This window comes from Cantharellus anzutake, assembly GCF_015039405.1.
Source record: "Cantharellus anzutake strain C23 chromosome Unknown EI90scaffold_27, whole genome shotgun sequence".
Lineage (NCBI taxonomy): Eukaryota > Fungi > Basidiomycota > Agaricomycetes > Cantharellales > Hydnaceae > Cantharellus > Cantharellus anzutake.
The window spans coordinates 111,745-132,464 of NW_024066977.1; the positions used below are offsets into that span (position 1 = coordinate 111,745).

Genomic DNA, 20,720 nt, shown 5'->3' on the forward strand with positions numbered 1-20,720 from the left:
TTCTCAGACTAGCGGAGTTCATCAAGAAATCACGAGCACTGGAGAAGAGAGGCAACGGGAGCAGACCCGAGGCCCCAAACGGAGAAGGAGACAGTGATGGACGCAGAGTAGAGCGACGCAGCCGACCGACAACTATTTATTTTTATATATGTAACATACACACATTACCCCGACAACTCCCAACAACTCCCGAGGATCCCACTCACCCGAAGACACCACCCAGACACCCATATCATGTAAGGATGATCCCCTCATGTACACACGCTGTAGCGAGTTGGGATGGCCGCACTGCCACGTTGACACCAGGCCGCGGGGTAACAAAATAGAGTACAACAACAACGCGCAACAAAATTGCATACTCTGCCTGCAGCCAAAGATCGCTTTTTATGTCATGACCTTGAAACGAAACCCTTTGTCCGGAGGAGGATACGCTAGCGGTAAAATTAAATCATTGATCCCAAATATAGGATTCGCGATGAAATACAGTATTGCGCACTTTTGAGACCATGATCAAGCTCCTCACGAATATGACTGCCAATGCTCATTCAATATCTCGATAAGCAACTTGTGCGTCTCTCCTCGATAGGGCTCTTTAAATGCTGATTGGAGACCTGATGCAACCCGTCAGGCAGATGAGAAACTCAAGATAAACAGGTGCTTACGGTCAATACTAGAACTGGTTGGAAGCCCATCACTCTTCGGATCAGTAATGCCCGTTAGGGGCTGCATATCGACTAGTAATGTCATCATATACACTATAATACTACCACAGAGTGAACATAATTTACCATCATTCAACAACTCGAAGAAAGACTGGTCGCGGTATGCTTTACAAAGCTTGGACAGTAAATTTGTTGGGGCAGCGCAAATATATTCATCACATGTATCCTCATCAGGAGCTTTGGTACCAGTGGGTAGAGCAATATATTTAGCAATTTGGTGTTTCGCAAATTCTAAGTTTTTCTCCGAAAAATTGCGGTGCGATAGTCATCGATCGCCTGGATAACACGACTATCAAATGTTTGCCGATCGCCTCTGTCAGCCCCGTAGAATCGATGTGATCTCGGGGTCGGGTTTCAAAACCAGAAAATCGACATTACGGCAACATCCGGCAAGGCATCGACGTAATGGTGAGTTGAACGGTCCTCGGAATAAATGGAATCGGCAGCGGACGATGGGAAGCACACGAGCAGTGTACAGTCCGTTAATACGGATGCGCCGCCCGAAAACGGGTCGTTCAGCTCAAATTTGGATATGTCAACTCCTCACCGAGGCTCCTCTAACTCATTGCCAGACAGTGCATCGGCTCTTGCTCCTAGTTCAGCGGCCACCTCCAGAGCACAAGGGACCGCTATTCCGCCTCCATCAAACCCGAAGCCTCTAAATCCTGTAGTCCATAATGCTAACCGTAAGGTTTCCGAGAAGAAGTCTAACCCATCACTGTCCAATGGCAAGACGGTGGTTCGGGATCGCCCATTTGCCCTGAACCGATTCATATTATACGAGACGAAGCGCTGGTTTTATGTTGTTGGCTCCAATTCCTCTGATACCCTACATAGGGTTCTGAAAGTGGACCGAACTACCCAGGATGAACTCATCGTCATGGAAGACGAGGTTGTCTATAGCGAGCGTCAGCTTAATGATTTACTACGGACGCTCGAGGATGGAAACAAGGGGAGCGGCGGTCTGACCAGAGTTGGGGTTTTCTTTGGCATCGCTGGTATGAGCACTTAACTGTATATTGTGTCCAGCTCCGACTCAAACCCTCCTGAAGGCTTTGTCCGCTTCACTGCGGGATGGTATCTAGTCGCAATAACGAAGAGAACTGTCGTTGCCCTACTGGGTGGTCATTACCTATATCATTGTGAAGAGACACAGATGTATCAAGTAACTTACAATCAAAAGGTGGAGAAACCCTCTGAAGAACAACGGTGCGCATGTCTTCCGTGCATCACCTCGCCGTCTTCTTTTCGGATGCTGAGCAGCTGTTCACAGTCTGATGGCTGCTTTTCGCCAAGTGGACATGACCCGAAACTTCTATTTCTCTCACACTTATGATATCACCTCGTCCCTCCAACATAACATGACGCGCGGATTCCTCTCGAGACAGCATGGCCACTCCCACAAACCCTGCGGAGGTCATCCAAATCACGACATCCCTGGAAAATCTGAGAAATCAGGATGGAAGTTCAATGACCGTTACGCGTGGAATTACCGCATGTTATTAGAAGCGTTCGATCCAGAGAAGAATATGCAAGCGAAACAAGCGGACGCAACGAAGAATCATTGGATTTTACCACTCATATACGGACATGTCGACCAAGCAAGTGCGTATAAGTGCTGGCTCTTCAATCCGTGTCCTTGTATTTATCAAATCGGTGGTGAGCGACTGACACATACATGTCTCGCAGAACTCACGGTCGGAGGCCGTGTCATTTTCGTGACACTAATTGCCAGGCGATCACGACATTTCGCTGGCGCCCGGTATCTCAAGCGTGGAATAACCGAAGAGGTAGAGGCTTAATGCGTCTGTCGTCTATCCTGCGTATTCTAAGCCATCTCTTTAGGGCAACGTCGCAAACGAGGTCGAAACAGAACAGATAGTCTCTGAAGCCCTGACGACTGGCTTTTATTCACCTATCCCCGAGACGAGCGGGAACGAATTATCTTTTTAAAGAGAAGCCCCAATGCCAGATACACAAGTTATCTTCAGGTCAGTCACAACTGCTCTGGTCCCCGATTGCGGGTCATATCTATGCTTGCTCCGTATCATGTCAGTATCGAGGCAGTGTGCCGATCTACTGGACTCAGGATATAACGAACATGAGTCCTCGCCCACCTATCGAAAGTATGAAAACTCCTGACCTCTGCTAGGAAGATAAATGGACTTCCAACCATACTCACGTTTCATAGTCACGGTGATGGACCCTTATTACACAGCTGCTGCACGTCACTTCGATAATCTATTCGAGCGCTATGGGACCCCAATCATTATTCTCAACCTCATCAAGGTTCTTTTCCGTGTGAAAGCGCTAATCTCATCCCGCTAATGAAGCACTTCAGTCAAGAGAGCCAACTCCACGAGAGAGCAAACTACTATATGAATATACGCGTTGTGTGGAATACCTCAATCAGTTTCTGCCGGAGGATAAGAAGATGCACTATCATGCTTGGGACATGTCGCGCGCGTATAAAGAGTGAGTTGAGCCCCGCGTGCCCGGTGAGGATTATCCGTCTAATGTTTGTTTGTTCTAGGAAGAAGCAGGATGTCATAGGAGTTCTGGAAGATATTGCGGAAGAATGCATTAATATCACCGGGTTCTTCCATTCAGGAGCCGAGCCGTACTCGCATGCATTGCGAGCCGAATCTGAGTAACTGCAAATCCGCATCCTCCCTGAGCCACAGCTACATACTCACCTACGCTGTTATAGGGAAATTCCGTATCGACCGAAGATTTCTCTACAGAATGGCATTACAAGGACTAATTGCGTAGACTGCCTGGATCGCACAAACGCTGCACAATTCGTCTTTGGAAAAAAGGCTCTGGGTCATCAGCTATATGCCCTGGGTGTAATCGAAAGTCCCCAGTTACCGTTTGATTCTGATGCGGTCAATATGTTGACCCAAATGTATCATGATCATGGCGACAGTGGGTGACGCCTCTCTCACTGCAGAAAAGGCTTGTTGAGACATACCCTATCAGCCATTGCCCTTCAGTACACCGGAAGCGCGCTGGTGAACCGCGTGGAAACGTACCGCCGGATGCCCCACTGGAATAGCCATTCGCGCGACATGATCGAGAACATACGACGTTTCTACGCCAATTCAATGCTAGGCAAGTCCACCTTTGCATTTTATGACCTATTGCGATTTCAGACAGCATCCGCCTTCAGACGCGGACAAGCAGACCGCAATCAACGTATTTCTTGGTGTCCCCACGGTCCCACCCACCATACCACGCTCACCCCCACCAAAGTCCTATCAGTTATGGTATAATCCGGAGCACTTAGAGACCCCCTACGTTGTAGACGACTGCGAAAAATGCCTATGGGATTTCTCCAATCAATCTGAATATTGGGTTGAGTATTACCGTCCGTCGGCATTCACGAGCCTCGGGAAACACTTTGCATACAGAATGAATAGCACAGCAAGGCTTCCCGGGTACGACTTCTTTGAGTCCCCTTGTTGCTGATAACTGAATCCCTCCGCTTCGCAGTGCCAATGTCAACGAGCCCGATTACAGCCCATTCCGAAACCGCGCAGAAACAGCACATCAACCTCCTCGGTCAGTTGTTCCATCTACTGCCTCAAACCTACCTCAACTTGAAAGTGCCTCCAGACTGATGGATGGTGTGCGTCGCCTGATTGGAGCGAATTCTGGCACGCCGCACAGAAAAATTAGTGACAAAGCAACGAAAGAAACCAAGACCGTACTGGTGAAAGATGAGGCGGACGATTTAGACGTAAACAGCATTGAAGCGATCACTGCGCGCTTACTTAAAGGCGAGATCTCAGAGTCAGAGGAAGCGGAGTACGAATGGTAAGGCAAATGGTTCGTGTTCTGGCGCCGCCAGTTAATTTTTTCCCCAGGTACGTCGAACAACCTCAAGCCCTGCTCACATCCTCTGGCCTATCTACGGACCGCAAAGACCTCGAGCTCTATGCCAGTGGGGTCGCAATTTCCCAAGACCCAGATTTTCAAATGGATGGACCACCAGACAAGGCGTACATTGCTTACATCCAGCGAGGACAGCCGGGTGAGCACACGTTGTCTAGCACTGGGCCATCACCCGCTCCGAACCAAGGTTCGGGCTCTGGAGGGTTTAGCTATGAGCGGTGGGTCGCCAGCGGAACCCGTAGAGTCACAAATGATTTGTTCCACCTTCCGTCAAGTTCTGCAGCGCCATAAATGCTCGAAGACCCCACCTTTTCTATCTCAACTAACCATCTCTCATTCCTGTCATCACCTCCAAGAACCGATTAATGGTATTTATCTTCCGTGCTTATTCGATCCATAGAAGATGTACGATGTCTTGTATAAATATAATCCGTATCCACTATTTGCCTGTAATCATTCGCAAGATACGGACCACCCTTCCCAGTCCACCTTGCCCTCTTGAATAGCAATTAATGTCCGGTAGAAGGTACCTGCCACAGGACCCAAACCTTCTTCATGCACAGGCAAGAGAATATCAGCCTCTTCATAACCAATCCTCCCTATGGGGGCGATAATCGCTGCTGTACTAGCCCCAAACGCCTCAACGAGCTCCCCTGACTTCGATAATGACCGGAGCCTCGACATAGTGATGGATTCTTCCCTCATGCGAAGCCTTTTGCCCTTGAGGGCTAGAGCATAGCGCTGGAGAGCAGGATCCGAGAACAGCAGGGATCCAAGAGCAATCACAGACGCGCGAGTCACCCCGGGTAGGATGGTGCCATCTAATGGAGGTGTTACGACATCGAAATCTGTTTGGGGGGGGGGGTAAGTCAAAGATTAAATGAGAACTTGACGCCATAGTTGCATCAATGAGATGCTCACCGCCATCGCTCCGTTCAACTACTATGAAGAAGTTCATCTGACCCACTTCGGTAATATGGCGATCTTCGCCAAGGATCCATAGAAGCTGTTGATAGCCCCTCTTACTGGCCTCCGCTTGAGGCTGAAAGCATGGTGTATAATTGATGCCTAATTTGTAGGCACCAGTACCGCCAGGCCATGACCTGACAGCATCGTACTCAGCGTATAGAGATATAGGTTTGAACCCAGAGGGGAAATAAGGCCCGGTTGGTGATAGAATTACAAAAAGCTTTGCATGTGACGACGGTGCCACACCCAAAGCTGCAATGCATCGGTTACGCTACGTTTGGCTTTGAGTTCAGAGTACCCACTCACATGGGCGTGTCCCTATCAGAGTGGGTCTTATGTATAAACTATATCCAGGAAGGGAGGGTATCCAGCGTTTATCAATCACGACAAGCTTCTTGATTAGAATTAAGAGAGCGGCAGTATTAAAAGCCTAGTGAGGGTTTCAGTGTCACAATGGCTTTCTTTCAAAAGGAGGCAGAGTGCGTTTTACTGGTAAAGCGAGGCGAGCGGTGCTTGCGGCCATTCGCTTCATATTCAGTTCAGGCCTAAACAAAAGAGGTTTTCCGCTTGGTCCAAGGTACGCCTTCATCCCTTCGAATAGTGCGGGGGTATAATGGAATACTACAGCTCGTTGGTTAGCTGGGCGATGATATCAGTGATAATTAACAGGCTCGTACTTGAGCAAGCAGGGTCGAGGCTTATGGACGCATAGGGCTTTATGACAGGCACAGACCAGCCCGTTGCAGGATCGTAGTCAATTTCTAACATATGGTCTGTGCAAACATCCCCAAAGCGGAGGGTCTCTGGCAAAGGAATGCTCTTTAGATGACCACTAAGTTGTATAACGAGCGAATCGGGCTATGAAGCTTTACTCTGAGCAATGAGTCACAAAATAAATGGGAGAAACAGACATCTATGTCACGTAGGGGTGTTTCTCGCGATTCCTGCTGGGCCTTTACCGCCGATCGGCAGTTCTGAACAGCAGTTGATGACATTCGCAGAATGGCAGAGGTTTACTTGTCCAAGTTGGGGAGAAATTAGCGAAAAATCAGCAGATCGGCAAGCAGGCATGCACGTGTCATACATCCCGATCACTTCTCGCTCACAGCCGTTTTCCATATTGATGTCCAAACAATGGGATGATTAGAACAAAACGTTCCCAACCTGTTATATGTATCAGCAGAGTCTATCGGCAGTCGAGCGTCATTCGAGGAATAACATCCTGGTCGCTTCGCTTCCTTGCTCAGAACCATACTCAATTCCTACGACCCGAGCTAAAACTGTGAGTCTTTCTACTTTCGCGCGGACCACCGGACCGGGAGTTTTGTTGTACGAGGAATTCTCTGGCCGGACGACTTCACGGCTTTGTGTAACCGCACGAAGCCATACACCGCCAACGTGTCGACCTCTCCCTAAATCGTCAGCTCAGTCATCTAGCATGTCGATAAAGGTTAAGACCAAAGTCTCCTCGAAGGAGGCTCAATCGGTGCTGTAGAACAACATGAGATTCTGGAACCATGAGCCAAGGCACAAAACAATCTAGATGTGAGAGCCTCCCACGCCCATGCCGTCCTAGTTAAGGGCAGGGGTGCTAGTAACGTTCGGAATGGCGTTTTCGGGCGCTGCGTGCTGCGCGTGTGAGCGCGGGTGTGTCCCTTCAAAGGCGCGATCGGCGGCTTACTCACAATGTTGGTGCGATGTGTATGTATTGAGCGCAGGGGCACAGAATGAAACGAGCCAAAATGTTGATGTTTCCCAAGACCACTGAAATCGGAAAATGAGTTACAAAAGTGTAGTAACAACCCCCAAGCAGAACGGGATATGGAGACAGGACGGGACAGGACAGAGATAAGGCAATTCGCCTTCAAGCGGCTAACGCCGAGTGGCCAGATGGCGTGGCGGGTGGCGAGGCGTCGAACGTCTTTGTGCTATGCATACAAGAAGGACCCAAAGTCAACCTTACCAGAAATCGGATCATTGTTACCGTCCGTGGATACATTTTTCCAGGTTATGTAACTATATTGAATGCGCCCCTCCGTTTGAGTTTTGTGGGAACTACAGAGGACGTAGCAACTCGCCACTGATGCCACCTTCCGGTGCAGATAAATTCCGCGACCATTCGAGTCGAATCCTCACTCGCCCCTCACTTCTCGTCCACCTGAGGCACTACCCCGAGTCTCGACGTGCAGAATACGATGCTCTTCGGGCTCAATGGGAGCGGCACAAATACACCCCTGATGCGCGAGGAGAGCACTGCGACTGTGGCCATGGATGATGAGTTGGAGCAAGCTACACGGTCACTAGTAAGCCTCAATCTCGACATCCCTGGTAGTTGGCCCAAGGACAAAAAGGCAAGGGCGGCACGGACCCGTTCAATCCGTGCCAAAGCCCAACGCCAAATGAGCTTCAGAAAACAACACTATAATCTGCGCTCAGCGACTGGTATGCCCCGCACTCCCTTTAACAGCCTTGCTCGACTTATCTGACTGGCTGGTTCAGGCAAACGCAACCAGCCCCCACTTCGACGTAATTCCTCACGCCGAGACAAAGGAGCTCCTCTTTCATCCCCACCCTCAAACACTCCACCCGGACCCGCCAACGCGTCTTTCCGATCACCACATCACTGCCCCTTGAATCCTCGTCCTTCAGCGCCACAAAACCTTCCATCCCCTGACGTACCCCCGACGCCTCCCGCTACAGGGCCCAACTCCTCCTTAGAGGAGTTGTGGACCTGGAAGGAGCACCTTCGCGCCGAGGAAAGAGATCGCCGCCGAAAAGAACGCCAGGAAGCTGCCCGTGTTGCGGACCTCGACTATATTAAGAAAACGCGCAGGGGACTGAAAGAGCAGGAACGCGACCTCGCAGCGCGCAAGGCTGCGTTTGAAGAGATGAAGCGAGCATTCCGTCGTCAAATGGATGCAGAGTGGGAAACGCTGCAGCAAGCAAAGCGGGCCCAAGCGGACGCTGACCGAAAACGGCGTGAAGCCGAAGCCGAGCAGGCAAGACAACGAAGGGAACGGGAGAAACGTGCCCAAGCCGAAGCTGAGGCCCGCGCAGCTCGGGAGGAAGCTCGCCGGCGTGCAGAGGACCAACGGCGCCAAAACCGTCGACACCAGGAGCAAGCCCAGAATGGTCGGCCAGGAACGAGCCCTCCAATAGATCCTCTTCAGTCCCAGTGGGACTGGTATCAGAGGGTATGGAAAGCCTTCCTTTCCAGCGAATCGTATCCAGAGATGGGCACACTCACATATATCAACGTGCCCTGGCCGGTTATGCCTCCGGCCAATTTCCGGTGCACTTCGCCCGACGACATTTCCGTGCTGCTGAATGAGGAGGCCATCGCGGAATTCATCTTCGCTCCCACCATCCTTGGTGACACTGTCAAGAGGAAGCGGCTTCAAGAAGTTATGCTTCGCTTCCACCCAGACAAGGTCTCTCGGTGGCAACGATGGATTCACCCGACGCATCTGGAAGCTGTCCACACGCTTTGTACTATCACCACTAAGTATCTGAATAACTTAAAGGACATGGTCTGATGGCCCTGGCCCACCCACTGCCACGTTCAATTGCTTTGTTTTTTTGCATCACTCTACATTCCTTTAGCGAGTTCCCACTGTCAATCCCACACCTCTCTGTATCGCGCTCACTGCTGATGATCCCCTTCTCGAACTCCGAGCCATTGTATCTCACATTCATCCACGCACGAATACTAATGCGGGAATGCTATAAAAGTCGACCGCCCCCGTGAGCAAACTAATCCAGTATAATCGAGTGGGTAACCAAACAGAGAGCAAGGGGAAAGGCCATAGTTCGCCAGCGCCATCAGAACAAGCACGCCGCGAATGCCTGAGAACTGACAATAACGCCGGGTCTTCGCCATCTGATCCTTAGGAGAGCTGACGTTCCTAGCGTGGGAAGTAACGAGGAGAGGCTGGATCAGGAGAACTGGTGTGACCTGCCCTAAACCGGCGAAGGAAATGCTGCGTGCAACTCGTGGGCAGGTCTTCAAGATGGCAATATGGGGGGGAAATACTGAGTATGAAGCCATTCTATGGTTCCCCAAATATGCTACGCAGCATGCCAGGCATGGGCTAAAAAGACTTCATTGAAGGATGAATCTTGTCCCCAACGTCCTCGGCTGATTAAAGAACCGATACGTCCGTCGATAATGTGCAAATGGGTTAGCACTGGACTGCACGGGGTGTTCAACTAAACTGGCTGCGAAGGAAGCGGACGGCGCCGTTTCGTTGGGACCAGTGTGAAGAGGGCGATCGGCAAGTTGATAAGGCGAATCAAAATTGTAGGTTTCGCATTGGTTGAAGGCGACACAGATCTGGTGAGCGGTGATATATCGCAACGAGTTTCGACTGGAATTCGTGAGTGTGAGAGAAAAGGAGCCAGTGAATCGCACAGCGGTAAGTTGAGTCCCATGGCCGAGAGATTCAAATTATGTTTACACGAAAGAGCGAATGAGGCTTGGGTTCGCTGGGAAATGAAATACAGATCGGGAGCTAATGAACGCTGGTTGGACCTTTACAACATTGCGGAGTTGGCCGAATCCATTGTTGAGGTGATCATTGATCAAAGCATTTTGGAACATACGATTGGGCCCTATCACCTCGCATAGAGCATTGTAGACCATGTCCAAACCTTACGTTGTGTTCGGCTACGGATCACTCATTTGGAAGGTGCATATTTCACTAAGATCCTGCGCTCAGCCTCTTGCGGATCTCATTCGATTTGAGCCATCAGCCGCCACCGCACGTCATCGAAGAAAGTATGCATAATGTGCTCCTCGCCTCTCGTTTCTATAGCACTGAGGCTGCCAAACGTTTAGCTCCCGGTTTCCTTAAGGGTTATGTTCGTCGCTTTGCCCAGAGCTCAAATGATCATCGAGGCACTCCAGAGGTCTGTGATCCGGTTTTTTTCTTTAGTGAAAGATAGGGTGCCTAAAATAATTAATCAGTAGGATCCCGGTCGTGTGGGTATGGGTCAAATTGCTAGCATTGGTTTGCGGTTGCACAAAGCTGAGCGAGCCCCAATTGGTCCAGTCACACTCATCCACATCGATGAATGGAACAAATTCTCTTCCACCGTAAGGACTTCCATCCCCAGAACGTGTCTTCCATTAATGGCTTGCGATTTGTCCTAGGACATTTTCCCACATGAAGATGTTGTTTGGGGTATTGCGTACACGATAGCCCCAGTGTATGCCGCGGAAACGAAAACATACTTAGGTACCGAGGCTCTATCTTTCTCCTCGCTTTGTTGACATTAATACTCCCCAGACTACCGGGAAAAGGTGGGATTACTCTGAATTTGGGCAAGCCAATACTGATAATGATTCTTTCTAGAACGGATACTCCGAGGCAACCGTGGACGTCTGGGGCTTACGTGATGGAGAAGAAGTAGTAATAAGGCCTAATGTACGTTTGATTTACCAACATGCTCCTCTTCAAATGCCTTACGCCTCTTTGGTAGGTAACGGTATGCTGGATTCACCCTGACCCCGCTGCGTACGACTAACATATAACAAAGGTGTACGTAGGACAACCAGACAATCCGGCATTTGGTAAGTCCATGCCAATTTCGTTCTTATTTGATGTCCCTGTGCCCACTCATCGGCGTCCAGTTGGATCTGAGCCTTACGACAAGTTGGCTAAACACATTTGGTCGCACCAAGGGGCATCTGGCCAAAACAAGGTCCGTATGTCTTAATTCGACAACCGAACCGCTTCTCACCACCGGGATGCTGCGCTCAGGATTACCTTTACAAACTAAGTGAGAGTATCCGTCGCCTGGCCCCAGAAAGTCACGATTCCCACCTGTTCACGCTAGAACGCATGGTAAGGGCCATAGACGCTGCAGAAGCGCAAGATTTCGCCGTGGGTAATGGAGCGAAGAAGAGTCTGAGTCTGACCGTCAGTAATTCCGGTTGACCACTTGTCAAGAAACGATAGAATCCATCGTCTGCTGACTTGCTCCAAAACAATCCACGCGGTTCTCCAGTGATGAGAAACTTAGGTGTGAAGTACGGATTAATGTTGATCAGATCTCCCGGCTATGCAGAAGGCGCCGGCCAGGTCCCGCGATCCCCACCAGCTCCAGACAGGCATCCTCCCTACAGGTTCACCCTCCTGAGGCAACCTTCGGTTCTATCAGTCGTACCGCTACCCGGTGTACCCTCCGACCTTCCCAATAAAGTCTCCAAAGCCGACTACGGGACTTCCCACAACTGCAATGATAGCCGAAGTTAGTGTAAATTCGCCGCCCAAGTTGAGCTTTTGGCCTTGTTACCTGCGAGAAACGAAGTACGATCACGAATGATGTGCGAGGCACACGCACAGTTCTTGTATACTGCAAATTCCCGTCCTGAATTGACATACAACCATCGAGACTCTGAACGTCCCGATGCCCCGAATCACACCTCAAGTGGAATCAATCAGAGAACCACAGCAGATGCCTCCCAGGCCGTCGTACGCTTAAAGACTGCGCTGCCAGCTTCCAAAGCAAAACTTTTAAGAGAACATCCAGAAGCTTGTCGCATCACTGCTATGTATTGGAATTAGGATGTCCAATTCGGATGGATGAAGGTACCGGGTTGCCAACATGACCATCAATCAATTCGTAGACGCTAAGAGATCTACGTTGTCCTCATGGACACAACGCTTGTGGGAGTCACGATGGTAATTTAATATGTCGTCCAGGCTGTACTGCAGCATGGTCGTGCCACGCTCCAATCACGGCCGATTTCGCAATATAGTTGCCACACCCTTCACTCCACGGCGTTACCACATTCACGAAGCTGCGTGCAGGTGCTTCCAGCTGTTCACTAGATCAAAATTGTTAATCCATCCGATTTGTCGGTAGACCGCAGTACTTGCGCGACTGACGGATGGATTGGCCTCAGCAGATGGTCATGGACGCCCATGACCATATGTGGCTATGAACTTAAACCAAGTGCTGCCTCTTCTGTTCAATAGCAGGAACATCCCGGCCTATATATTGCGAGTTAACAAACGGATATTGGCCAACGGTCACGATCCTGATCTGGCTATCCTCCGCTATCTGCTGGCCCCCTCCCACCTTTCCTGTGGACGATAGATATTCAGTTTATTTGTGATGGAGCCAGTGATACGGGATCTTGCAGAGCGCGCACTTCAGAGGCTAGATCAAGGGTGAGGATTTGAAGTCGACTTCCTCGTGTCTTTTGCTTGTGTCTGAAGAAGGCAGATCACAATCTTGACACGCATTCATGGAATCCCTTCACCACAACGACTCGACATTTTGCGGCCTTCCATGTTCTGAAACCGATGAAATTGATGCCAATGACCGATCATGCATACATTTTGCAATAATAACACAAGACGCCACTCTGGACGAATAATCATCGGAGTATGCGGTATACCCGCAAGCGGCAAAACAACCCTTGCTAATGCAGTAGTAGGACGGATTAACGAGCTTTATAGGGCTGCTCCACACAAGTCACACACAGGGACAAGTGACGGCGCCACTTCTCCGAATATCGCCATCTGCGTGGGTCAGGATGGTTGGCATCTGCCTCGATCTGCGCTGGACAAATTTGAGAATGTGAAGCTTGCGTATGATCGGCGAGGAGCAGCGTTCACGTTTGATGGTGCCGCTTTCTCCACCTTCGTGCTCAGCCTCCGATTGGCAGCCTCAAGTAAGGATGATGCCGCTCGTTCAGAAGTGATTACTTCTTCCCCTATGAAGCCACAGGACGGGCTAGAATTGAGTGTGGAAGAACCAGTTCCTCCCGGACAGGAGGTAAATAGCTCGCCAGTGGCCGGCATTTTGCCGAGGACGTCCTCTCATGACCAATTTGTCGTTCGTGCCCCTTCCTTCTCTCATACCCTGAAGGACCCAACGCCCGATGCAATATCAATCTATCCCTATCATCGAATTGTCATCATAGAGGGGCTATATACATTCCTAGACGTGGACCCCTGGGATGTTGCAGCACGCGCGCTGGACGAACGTTGGTATATCGATGTTGATGAAGCAGAAGGAAAGAGGCGGCTTATAGCTAGGCACGTCGTAACGGGAGTTGCCAAGGATTGTGAAGAGGCCGTCTGGCGTGCCGAAAACAACGATATACCAAGTGAGTTGCTTTCGCTACCTCCCTGGGTACAAGGAAAAACGACTGGATTCGACTGATTCGGTTGGCATTTCGCATATTTATTTGCCGGCTCCTTGTTCGGACTTCAAACGATTTTAGATGGACAATTCATTAAGGAGCATATGCTAGAGCCCACCCGTGTCATTCGGAGTATCAATGACAGGACAATTGCAGCTCAGAGTGGAACGGAGTAGGAATAGGAGGCAATCTGAAATGGCCGTTAACTATCTTCATGTCATACTCTTACATTGAGTACCCAAAAAAAGCGGCTATCTATGCATGATCTGCAGAATGAATTGTCTGTAAGGCTCATGGATGCTCCAAATCAATGGTACGGTGGGAGATACGCCCGAGAATCTAAAAGCCGCGAACATATCAATCCAAAGTGCGATTCGTGCTGAAATTTTCGTGATACATTCTTTCAAGGGCACTGTTCACGAGTTCATCTTTCCAGCTGCTACCGTTTCCCCGCATTATATCGCTTGGGACATCTTTTGTTTGAATAATGATGCTCGGTACAATACTGAAAGCTCGCAATCGGTGTCCTTGAATGAGACGAACGAGCGCTTGATCCAAGGCCCGGCTGTATGCAAACGGTGTTCCCCCGCAAGGTACATCATGACAGAACGGACCTTGGTGCTGTGTCTCGATCCCACGGTGATTGGCCCCCGAATGATGGAAGTGAGGGAAATGAGTGGCAGTTGTACGGAGATGGCGAATAATGCGGTTGGCTCCGGATTTGGAAACTGCATATGCATGCGTGCATTTAGGAGAAATTGAGGGATGCAGAGCAAATGTGTATGATGTCGCTTCTTTGTGGTTTGTATAGTCGGAATAGTTTAAAATCGTGACGCTCCGCAAAGCGGTGCGGGTACCTTCGCCTGGAGACCAACAGTGTCCTGAGAAAGTCCGTTAGTGCTATTAAATTATCGCCACAATCTTTGAATCCAGAGTTGCAAACACCCCTTTCACGTGAGCGGTCAAACAAAGTGGCCAATCGGAAGACGCGTAGAAGAGAGAATCAGGCAGTGCAGCCAGACATTTGAAAGGAGAGACGCAGGGCCCAAAACGAATATGGCAGCATAGTTCCACATACCAAGGAAAACGATATCCCATCGAGCAGGCAGAGAAGGCCAAACCAGCGCGAGACGAGCTTTGAGATCAAATTCCATGTCCACGTCATCTTCAAGTACCACGGCCACACTGTCACCGCCCTCGGAAATACGCCTTAGCACCCCAACGTGAGAATGCCAACAAGCGATCATCCCCGCGAGAGAGTCAGGTGAAAGGGGTAGGGCGAATGAGGCAGAGGGATAATTTGTGGGGTGTCATTGACTTCTTTTCCCAAACTGAGGGCATCAGCAGTTCCACGTATGAGATTTCCAAAAGCACCATCGTGAGATTGCATAAGCGAAGGCAATGAAAGAGGTAGAGGGGTACATGGGAGCGGCAGGCGAAAGTCCGGGCTCGGAGGATCCGGAAGAGGGTTGGTGACTTGCGAGGAGCGTTTGTCTTGCAGAGGATCCAATGTCCACAAGTCAGAACCATCGAGGCCTAATTCGTCCGTCTCTGAACAATCGCTGTCGACTTTCAAATGGCAGGGCTGAGCATCAGGGGGCCAGTGTATATAGTCGGAACGTTCCAGCCCGGTGAGATTCGAAGGAAGCTTAGGAGAAAGCCCCCAATGGATACGAAGAGCATGCAGAGACCGTTCCCATCGCACTCGTTCCATGATTACGGTCACAGCAGCATCAGATGCATCCGTAGCATTAACGAACGTGAACTTGAGACGCATGAATTCTGCTAGAGCCTTCATTTTGACCCGTCTGTCATCACGGCGAGGCAGTGAGATGACAAATATACGTCCGGCTATTCCGAGTGTGGCATTTGTGTAGGGTTGAGGCGATGATAAGGCGGTATGTTGCAACACTACATGATCTGGTTGGGGAGAAACCGACAGAGATTCAGAAGAGGCAGGTAGTGTTGGCTTCTGCTGCAGTAGTACGTCTGAATTCAGCGAAACGAATTGAAAAACAGGATTGAGGGCGATGACCAGAAGCGTTAAGGAGGTGATCATGACAAATATTGCCAGCGCCAGAAGGGTGAACTTCATTGTGTGGGGACGGACTGCCGCGAGGAACATGGCGATTACAGTAACAGTACTATCAGTATCACGGCACCTTATAACCGATGATTGAGAGTCAGCTGCTGGGGGGTTGGTCCTGGAGTAGGAATATTCGAAGGAGAACGAATCAATCCTCCTCCAAAAGGCAGCCCAGAATCTGTGTTCTGGAATCCGATCAGCGAAGCCTTCCAACGATGCTAGGATAGTGAATGATTGAAATCTAGGCCGCCAGGTTAAGGAACGGAGCCCGCCGCGCGTTCAATTTCACATTCCAATCGCGCTCATCACTTGGAAAACGGTGAGCTACTAGCTCAGAACTATCACAAGTATATTTCGACCAGTTATCCAACCGCCGTCTGTCTGCACAAAATGTGAACGGAAATCCGCTGGGGGGTAACTGTTGTCCTTTGTTGAATCCGAGGATATCATTTCGGAAGCAAGCCCTTGTATCCATCATCCGTTTTACGAAATAGCAACGCATCCAACCTGCTCGTGGTGGCTTTTGCTATTGACGGCGTCTCTCCACCTTCAGCGCCCAACGAGGACTATAGCACCGGCAGTGAACTCTCTTTATCTGATTTTTCCGTATTTTACTTCCAACTAGGGAAGTGCTGAAAATGGCGATCTCCTTTGGATCTTTCGATGGCATATGCCAACAAGCGGCGCTCATCGTTTGTCCTCTTGTGGGGACAGCTCAAGGCATCGAGCCAACGTGCTATAGCCGAAACGTTCAAATCGGACGGACACTAGTGTTTCAACCTGGTAGGAAGCCTGCGGGCTTTTCGCGCCAATGATGAAAAAAAACGGTGAACTTAGAACAGTGCACGCAACATCTTCTTCCCCACAGCGGCATGCTTTGTCCACATCGTAGCCATTATCATGACCCTCATTATGATCTTCCATATCCGAAGTAAATACACGGCTGTTGGTAAGTGGGATTCCCATCGCGCGCAGCTCTGTCGTTTCAGAATGAACCTCAGAATCATGATTGAACGTTCCTTAGGTCGAAAGGAGATAGTCATGTTCTTCTATTTATATGCTATCATCGAACTCCTTGCCATGTTCTTGGATTCTGCCATTATACCTACGTCAAGTAACGTTTATCCAGTGCGTGATATGTTGAATGTTTTCTGGGATACTAAAGCACAGTTGGCATATGTAGTGGTTTGCCGCAATATACACGGGCTTAGTGGCAGGGGCTTACATGTGCCTTCTAATCAACGGTTTTGTTGGTTTCCAATTCGCTGAAGATGGAACTGCTACTTCTTTATGGGTGCGATTTTCTCCGGTGGCTTAGCGATCGTTGGGTTACTGAGTGAATCTGATATATTCGGGTGTTTGTAATCATAGGGCTTACGAACCGCAACACTGGTAGCGTTCGGCGTTACGTTCTTCATCGCTATTGCAACATTCCAAGGTTTTGCTGGCCTTAGCTACAAAAAACCGATCGCTTTATGGATCATCTACATCATATGGCCGCTTGTATGCGTTATCGTCTACGTTGTCTTGCAACTCGTCCTCGTAGTTCGCACACTGGACGACCGATGGCCAATAGGTGATATCCTGTTTGGTATCGCCTTCTTCACGGTGGCCCAAGTGATCTTGTTCGCATTCAGCAACCTGATCTGCGATGCGGTGAAACACTATATCGACGGTCTTTTCTTCTTCCAGCTGTGCATGCTATTAAGCGTGATGATGGTTTACAAATACTGGGATTCCATCACGAAGGAGGACTTGGAGTTCAGCGTTGGGAGTAAAACATCGGTGTGGGAGGTCAAAGATCCGCTCTTATCCGTGGTTCCTCGCGGTGGGGAATATGACGATGATCATCAGAGCAATTATCATCCACAACCTAGCCTTGTGGGCGGTGTCAGTGGTGGGCAGCTATATCAGGCGCAACCTCACGGCTATCCTCCGCAGAACTATTGATGGTTTTTCTCTCTTGGTTTGTTCCGTCGTGTGATGATTTCCTTGGGACATTTGTACTAGAGCTTTCAGGGAGGGCTGAGATGGGTTGGGTTGCAAGCGGCTCCGTCCATCTATCCCCTTTCATTATACCACCATCTCAAGCCATGGACCTTGTTCTTTTTTCCCTTCGCCAAACATTGTAACATTGCAGTAATCAAATATTTTTTATTACTTCACCGTAGGAAGGGTAAAGTAAAGTGCTGTGGGTGTTTCTTTTGATCTTCTATTTCCCTTCTATTTGCACTCGGAATTTATCCTCCCTGTGCGGCCGGCGAGCGCGTTACCTGGAGTGCGGGAAAAAGCACAGGGACGCGGAAGTTGATTCCACTGTCTCGGGCTTTTCCTCCAGCATTCTTTTTTTTCTTCCCTTTTCTCGGACTTTTCTCTTCACTTCGGGATTAGGTTGGAGATGGATGCGCATGATGAGAAAGTAATTACCTGCATATAACGCTACTTCTGTGCATCTACCGAGTCACACTAGACCAGGATAGGATCAAATATCAAGTATTGGTTTTCTTTTTTTGGTGCGACAGGCCAGGGCAGATCAAGTATCATGCATTACACAGATCTAACCAAATCTCCTCTTCTTCCTCATATGATTGTGATTGACCCTTTTGGAGGGGCATGATTCAGTCGGCGTGGTCATGGGCGGCCACACGGACACGTGGGCAGGGGCGTTCATGGAAAGCCTCACTCCACTTCATGTTACATATGCAATGAGCGCTGCGAGCCGCTGAACGTTGAGGCCACAGTACTTGAGCTGGGAGGCTGGCATGACGCCTAGTACATGCAGGTGGAGGTTTCCCCGGGAATTAATAGATCGGGGAACACCCCCTGAGGCTGTTGCAGAGTTTTCTCTCCTCTCCTCTCACCGGCCCCCTCTTTCCCATGTTTGCTGCAGTTACACGTGTGCAACATGCAACGACCCTTTTTTCTACTTTTTTTTTTTTTGCCGGTCTCCCTTTCCCCTGTCATGTGTGTCCCGCCTTTGAAGATTCGTGTTTTACGTTCCGAGACAAAGTTAGACAAAGGGTAAGGGTTCAAGAGGGAACCAAAAAAAAAATTGAAGACGTTTACGTTGCCGTCTGGCCTGAATGGCTACGGGGCGTTGTCAATACAGATCCTGTAAATGTAATGTACTGTAAAATATAGCACAAAGTAAAACTCTTATTGGAATGAAGTGCCGCGGGCGCGGCGCCATGCGCAAGGTTTTACGTTTAGGTTAGCTTCACATAGCTGCGGGCGCCACGGGGTGGTGTGAGAGGCTCCTTTATGGGGAAAAGCCATGGGTTAACGGTGTTACAGTATGTGTAAATAACTTCGGCTAACTCCGCTACACTGCAGTAACCTAGACTTGCGAAACAAGCGCGTGAGGTGTTGTGTGCCGTGACGGATCAGAGGAGGGGGCCTTTGCGCCGTTTTCTTCCACATGCGTGCATATTTGTTATTATTGGTTATATCTTCTTCCACTGCCTTCACCGGTCCAATATTTGATGCCTTCTCTGATCTTGGTCGTTTGTTCTTCTTTTCTTCACTCTTTTTGGACTGTAGTCTCTGGCCACGGAAAAAGGGGAAGGGGGGAGGGATTCGTGCCGCCAGGGAGGTGTGGGAGATGACTCGCTAGCTTTTTTCACTATCATCCAGTGCTGGAAGTGGATGTTTTGATCTGAATGAGATTCGTTGATGATATTGCCGATATGAGCTGGCGAATTCGAGGAGAGACGCAGTCGGACATTAAACTGGCGCTCGTGTAGAAACAATTTGGAGAAAAAAGAGTACGTGTTACTTATACGCTATGTAATAAAGTATGGTACACTGCGAGGCCGTGCCCTGTCAGGATATGATGGATTAAGGAGCTGTGGTGGTGGAGGGTAATTAAGGTGGTAAATCGCAGGTTGAGTGATATATACCATATATACATGTTAAGTTGGATGGAATGTGAAGCCCGAGATGGCGAACCCAGGATTGGATATTAGTGTGGATGAAGGGGTGGCGATGAAGGTGGAGATGGAAGTACGGATATGGATGGATGGATGGCTGGATGGGGACGGTGCGGGCGGAAGAAGAGAATATATGTATCATCGTTGTGAGCAGCAGAGATAGATCATGGACCGAGTTGATTACAACGAACCAACTGGGACAGGATGTGATCGCTTTTGAGGAGGGAGAGGCAATTTAGTGCGTGTTTATTTGACCCTTTTTTTCTTTTTCGTTCCGTTGGGATGATTGCCCGGATTGGGTGATAATTCCCATTGGGAATCGATTACCCTTCGTTCGATTCCCTGGCTTTCATTGCCATAGCCAATACAACTGCGGGTTTCCCAGAAAGAAAGGAAAGGGAAAGGGAAATAATATTGAATATTAATGGCAAAGGAAATATTTACTAGTTTGCAATGTTACATTGATAGCTATATATGCGATGCCGCGTTACCCTTATACAGCAGATATCATCCCCCTCTCCCATATGAATTACCCTATTCCGTATATTCCGTGTTTTCTCGAATTTTTCGACAGGGAGAACTCAAATGAGCTATGTGAAATCCATTCCTTTGATTTGATTATGTCGCTGTGCTCTCTTGTGTCCTCTCTTCTACATATTCCCATTCATTTCATTTCTTTTTCTCGTGTCCCGTCGTCTCCCTCCAACCGTCATTGCATTTACCAATCTCATCAGGCCAATGCGGCTAAAGATCCTTACCCTGACCGAGTCCCATCTCCTTCCCGTACCCAAACTCGTCATCTATAAAGATACTCTCCATTATTATCCTCGTCCGCACCCCACGTAGCAATGACTCTCGCATGTCCACCACCGTTCATGTCTATCCATCCCCTCACCTCTTTCCCCAGTTTCACCGCTCAGGTCAGTGCTCTTTTCCGTCTCTTTTACTCCTTCGTCCTT

General features: G+C 49.4%; 8 protein-coding genes across 8 annotated transcripts; 6 read left to right on the forward strand and 2 right to left on the reverse strand.

Moving 5' to 3' along the window:
* Positions 1–1,254: 1,254 nt before the first annotated feature.
* Positions 1,255–4,545, forward strand: EI90DRAFT_3145745 (SacI homology domain-containing protein; the record flags this gene model as incomplete). The annotated part of the gene is made up of 14 exons (XM_039065335.1): positions 1,255–1,720; positions 1,775–1,931; positions 1,996–2,327; positions 2,412–2,512; positions 2,568–2,603; positions 2,779–2,848; positions 2,914–3,011; positions 3,064–3,197; positions 3,256–3,372; positions 3,433–3,650; positions 3,705–3,836; positions 3,895–4,162; positions 4,218–4,286; positions 4,341–4,545. The coding sequence occupies 14 exons, from the start codon at positions 1,255–1,257 to the stop codon at positions 4,543–4,545; spliced, it is 2,403 nt and encodes an 800-aa protein (XP_038915401.1).
* Positions 4,546–5,072: 527 nt separating this feature from the next.
* EI90DRAFT_3145746 (uncharacterized protein) lies at positions 5,073–6,583 on the reverse strand (the record flags this gene model as incomplete). Its single annotated transcript, XM_039065336.1, has 6 exons — positions 5,073–5,467; positions 5,541–5,840; positions 5,895–6,018; positions 6,079–6,209; positions 6,266–6,446; positions 6,500–6,583. The coding sequence occupies 6 exons, from the start codon at positions 6,581–6,583 to the stop codon at positions 5,073–5,075; spliced, it is 1,215 nt and encodes a 404-aa protein (XP_038915402.1).
* Positions 6,584–7,783: 1,200 nt separating this feature from the next.
* EI90DRAFT_3124353 (uncharacterized protein) lies at positions 7,784–9,479 on the forward strand (the record flags this gene model as incomplete). The annotated part of the gene is made up of 4 exons (XM_039063704.1): positions 7,784–8,030; positions 8,088–9,118; positions 9,192–9,269; positions 9,321–9,479. 4 exons carry the CDS (start codon positions 7,784–7,786, stop codon positions 9,477–9,479), a joined length of 1,515 nt encoding a protein of 504 aa, XP_038915403.1.
* Positions 9,480–10,228: 749 nt separating this feature from the next.
* Positions 10,229–11,527, forward strand: EI90DRAFT_2922088 (ChaC-like protein; the record flags this gene model as incomplete). Its single annotated transcript, XM_039054789.1, has 10 exons — positions 10,229–10,276; positions 10,341–10,365; positions 10,426–10,500; positions 10,625–10,683; positions 10,741–10,825; positions 10,877–10,890; positions 10,943–11,014; positions 11,127–11,160; positions 11,221–11,291; positions 11,351–11,527. The coding sequence occupies 10 exons, from the start codon at positions 10,229–10,231 to the stop codon at positions 11,525–11,527; spliced, it is 660 nt and encodes a 219-aa protein (XP_038915404.1).
* A 1,110-nt stretch (positions 11,528–12,637) lies between these two features.
* EI90DRAFT_3060252 (P-loop containing nucleoside triphosphate hydrolase protein) lies at positions 12,638–13,926 on the forward strand. Its single transcript, XM_039060478.1, has 2 exons — positions 12,638–13,710; positions 13,828–13,926. Exons 1-2 carry the CDS (start codon positions 12,927–12,929, stop codon positions 13,920–13,922), a joined length of 879 nt encoding a protein of 292 aa, XP_038915405.1. The 5' UTR covers positions 12,638–12,926; the 3' UTR covers positions 13,923–13,926.
* Positions 13,927–13,970: 44 nt separating this feature from the next.
* On the reverse strand, positions 13,971–16,255 carry EI90DRAFT_3060255 (uncharacterized protein). The gene is made up of 3 exons (XM_039060479.1): positions 15,065–16,255; positions 14,825–14,942; positions 13,971–14,627 (listed from the first exon to the last, which is right to left on the reverse strand). Exons 1-3 carry the CDS (start codon positions 15,869–15,871, stop codon positions 14,104–14,106), a joined length of 1,449 nt encoding a protein of 482 aa, XP_038915406.1. The 5' UTR covers positions 15,872–16,255; the 3' UTR covers positions 13,971–14,103.
* Positions 16,172–18,246, forward strand: EI90DRAFT_1175160 (chitin synthase III catalytic subunit). Its single transcript, XM_039051547.1, has 5 exons — positions 16,172–16,615; positions 16,701–16,781; positions 16,857–16,960; positions 17,016–17,126; positions 17,204–18,246. Exons 1-5 carry the CDS (start codon positions 16,471–16,473, stop codon positions 17,780–17,782), a joined length of 1,020 nt encoding a protein of 339 aa, XP_038915407.1. The 5' UTR covers positions 16,172–16,470; the 3' UTR covers positions 17,783–18,246.
* Positions 18,247–20,243: 1,997 nt separating this feature from the next.
* EI90DRAFT_1176912 (uncharacterized protein) lies at positions 20,244–20,688 on the forward strand. The gene has a single exon (XM_039051548.1). It carries the CDS (start codon positions 20,286–20,288, stop codon positions 20,565–20,567), a length of 282 nt encoding a protein of 93 aa, XP_038915408.1. The 5' UTR covers positions 20,244–20,285; the 3' UTR covers positions 20,568–20,688.
* The last annotated feature ends 32 nt before the right edge of the window (positions 20,689–20,720 follow it).

Excerpts from the sequence above, each read along its gene's own strand:
- EI90DRAFT_1175160 (XM_039051547.1), top strand. The coding sequence starts at position 16,471 with ATGGCGATCTCCTTTGGATCTTTCGATGGCATATGCCAACAAGCGGCG. Across the intron at positions 16,616-16,700 it reads GACACTAGTGTTTCAACCTG|CGGCATGCTTTGTCCACATC; the intron begins GTAGGAAGCCTG and ends TCTTCCCCACAG. Across the intron at positions 17,127-17,203 it reads GAACTGCTACTTCTTTATGG|GGCTTACGAACCGCAACACT; the intron begins GTGCGATTTTCT and ends TTGTAATCATAG.
- EI90DRAFT_3060252 (XM_039060478.1), top strand. The coding sequence starts at position 12,927 with ATGCATACATTTTGCAATAATAACACAAGACGCCACTCTGGACGAATA. Across the intron at positions 13,711-13,827 it reads CGAAAACAACGATATACCAA|ATGGACAATTCATTAAGGAG; the intron begins GTGAGTTGCTTT and ends AAACGATTTTAG.
- EI90DRAFT_3060255 (XM_039060479.1), bottom strand. The coding sequence starts at position 15,871 with ATGTTCCTCGCGGCAGTCCGTCCCCACACAATGAAGTTCACCCTTCTG. Across the intron at positions 14,943-15,064 it reads CCCTCAGTTTGGGAAAAGAA|GGCGGTGACAGTGTGGCCGT; the intron begins GTCAATGACACC and ends CGTATTTCCGAG. Across the intron at positions 14,628-14,824 it reads ATGGGATATCGTTTTCCTTG|GACACTGTTGGTCTCCAGGC; the intron begins GTATGTGGAACT and ends GGACTTTCTCAG.
- EI90DRAFT_1176912 (XM_039051548.1), top strand. The coding sequence starts at position 20,286 with ATGAATTACCCTATTCCGTATATTCCGTGTTTTCTCGAATTTTTCGAC.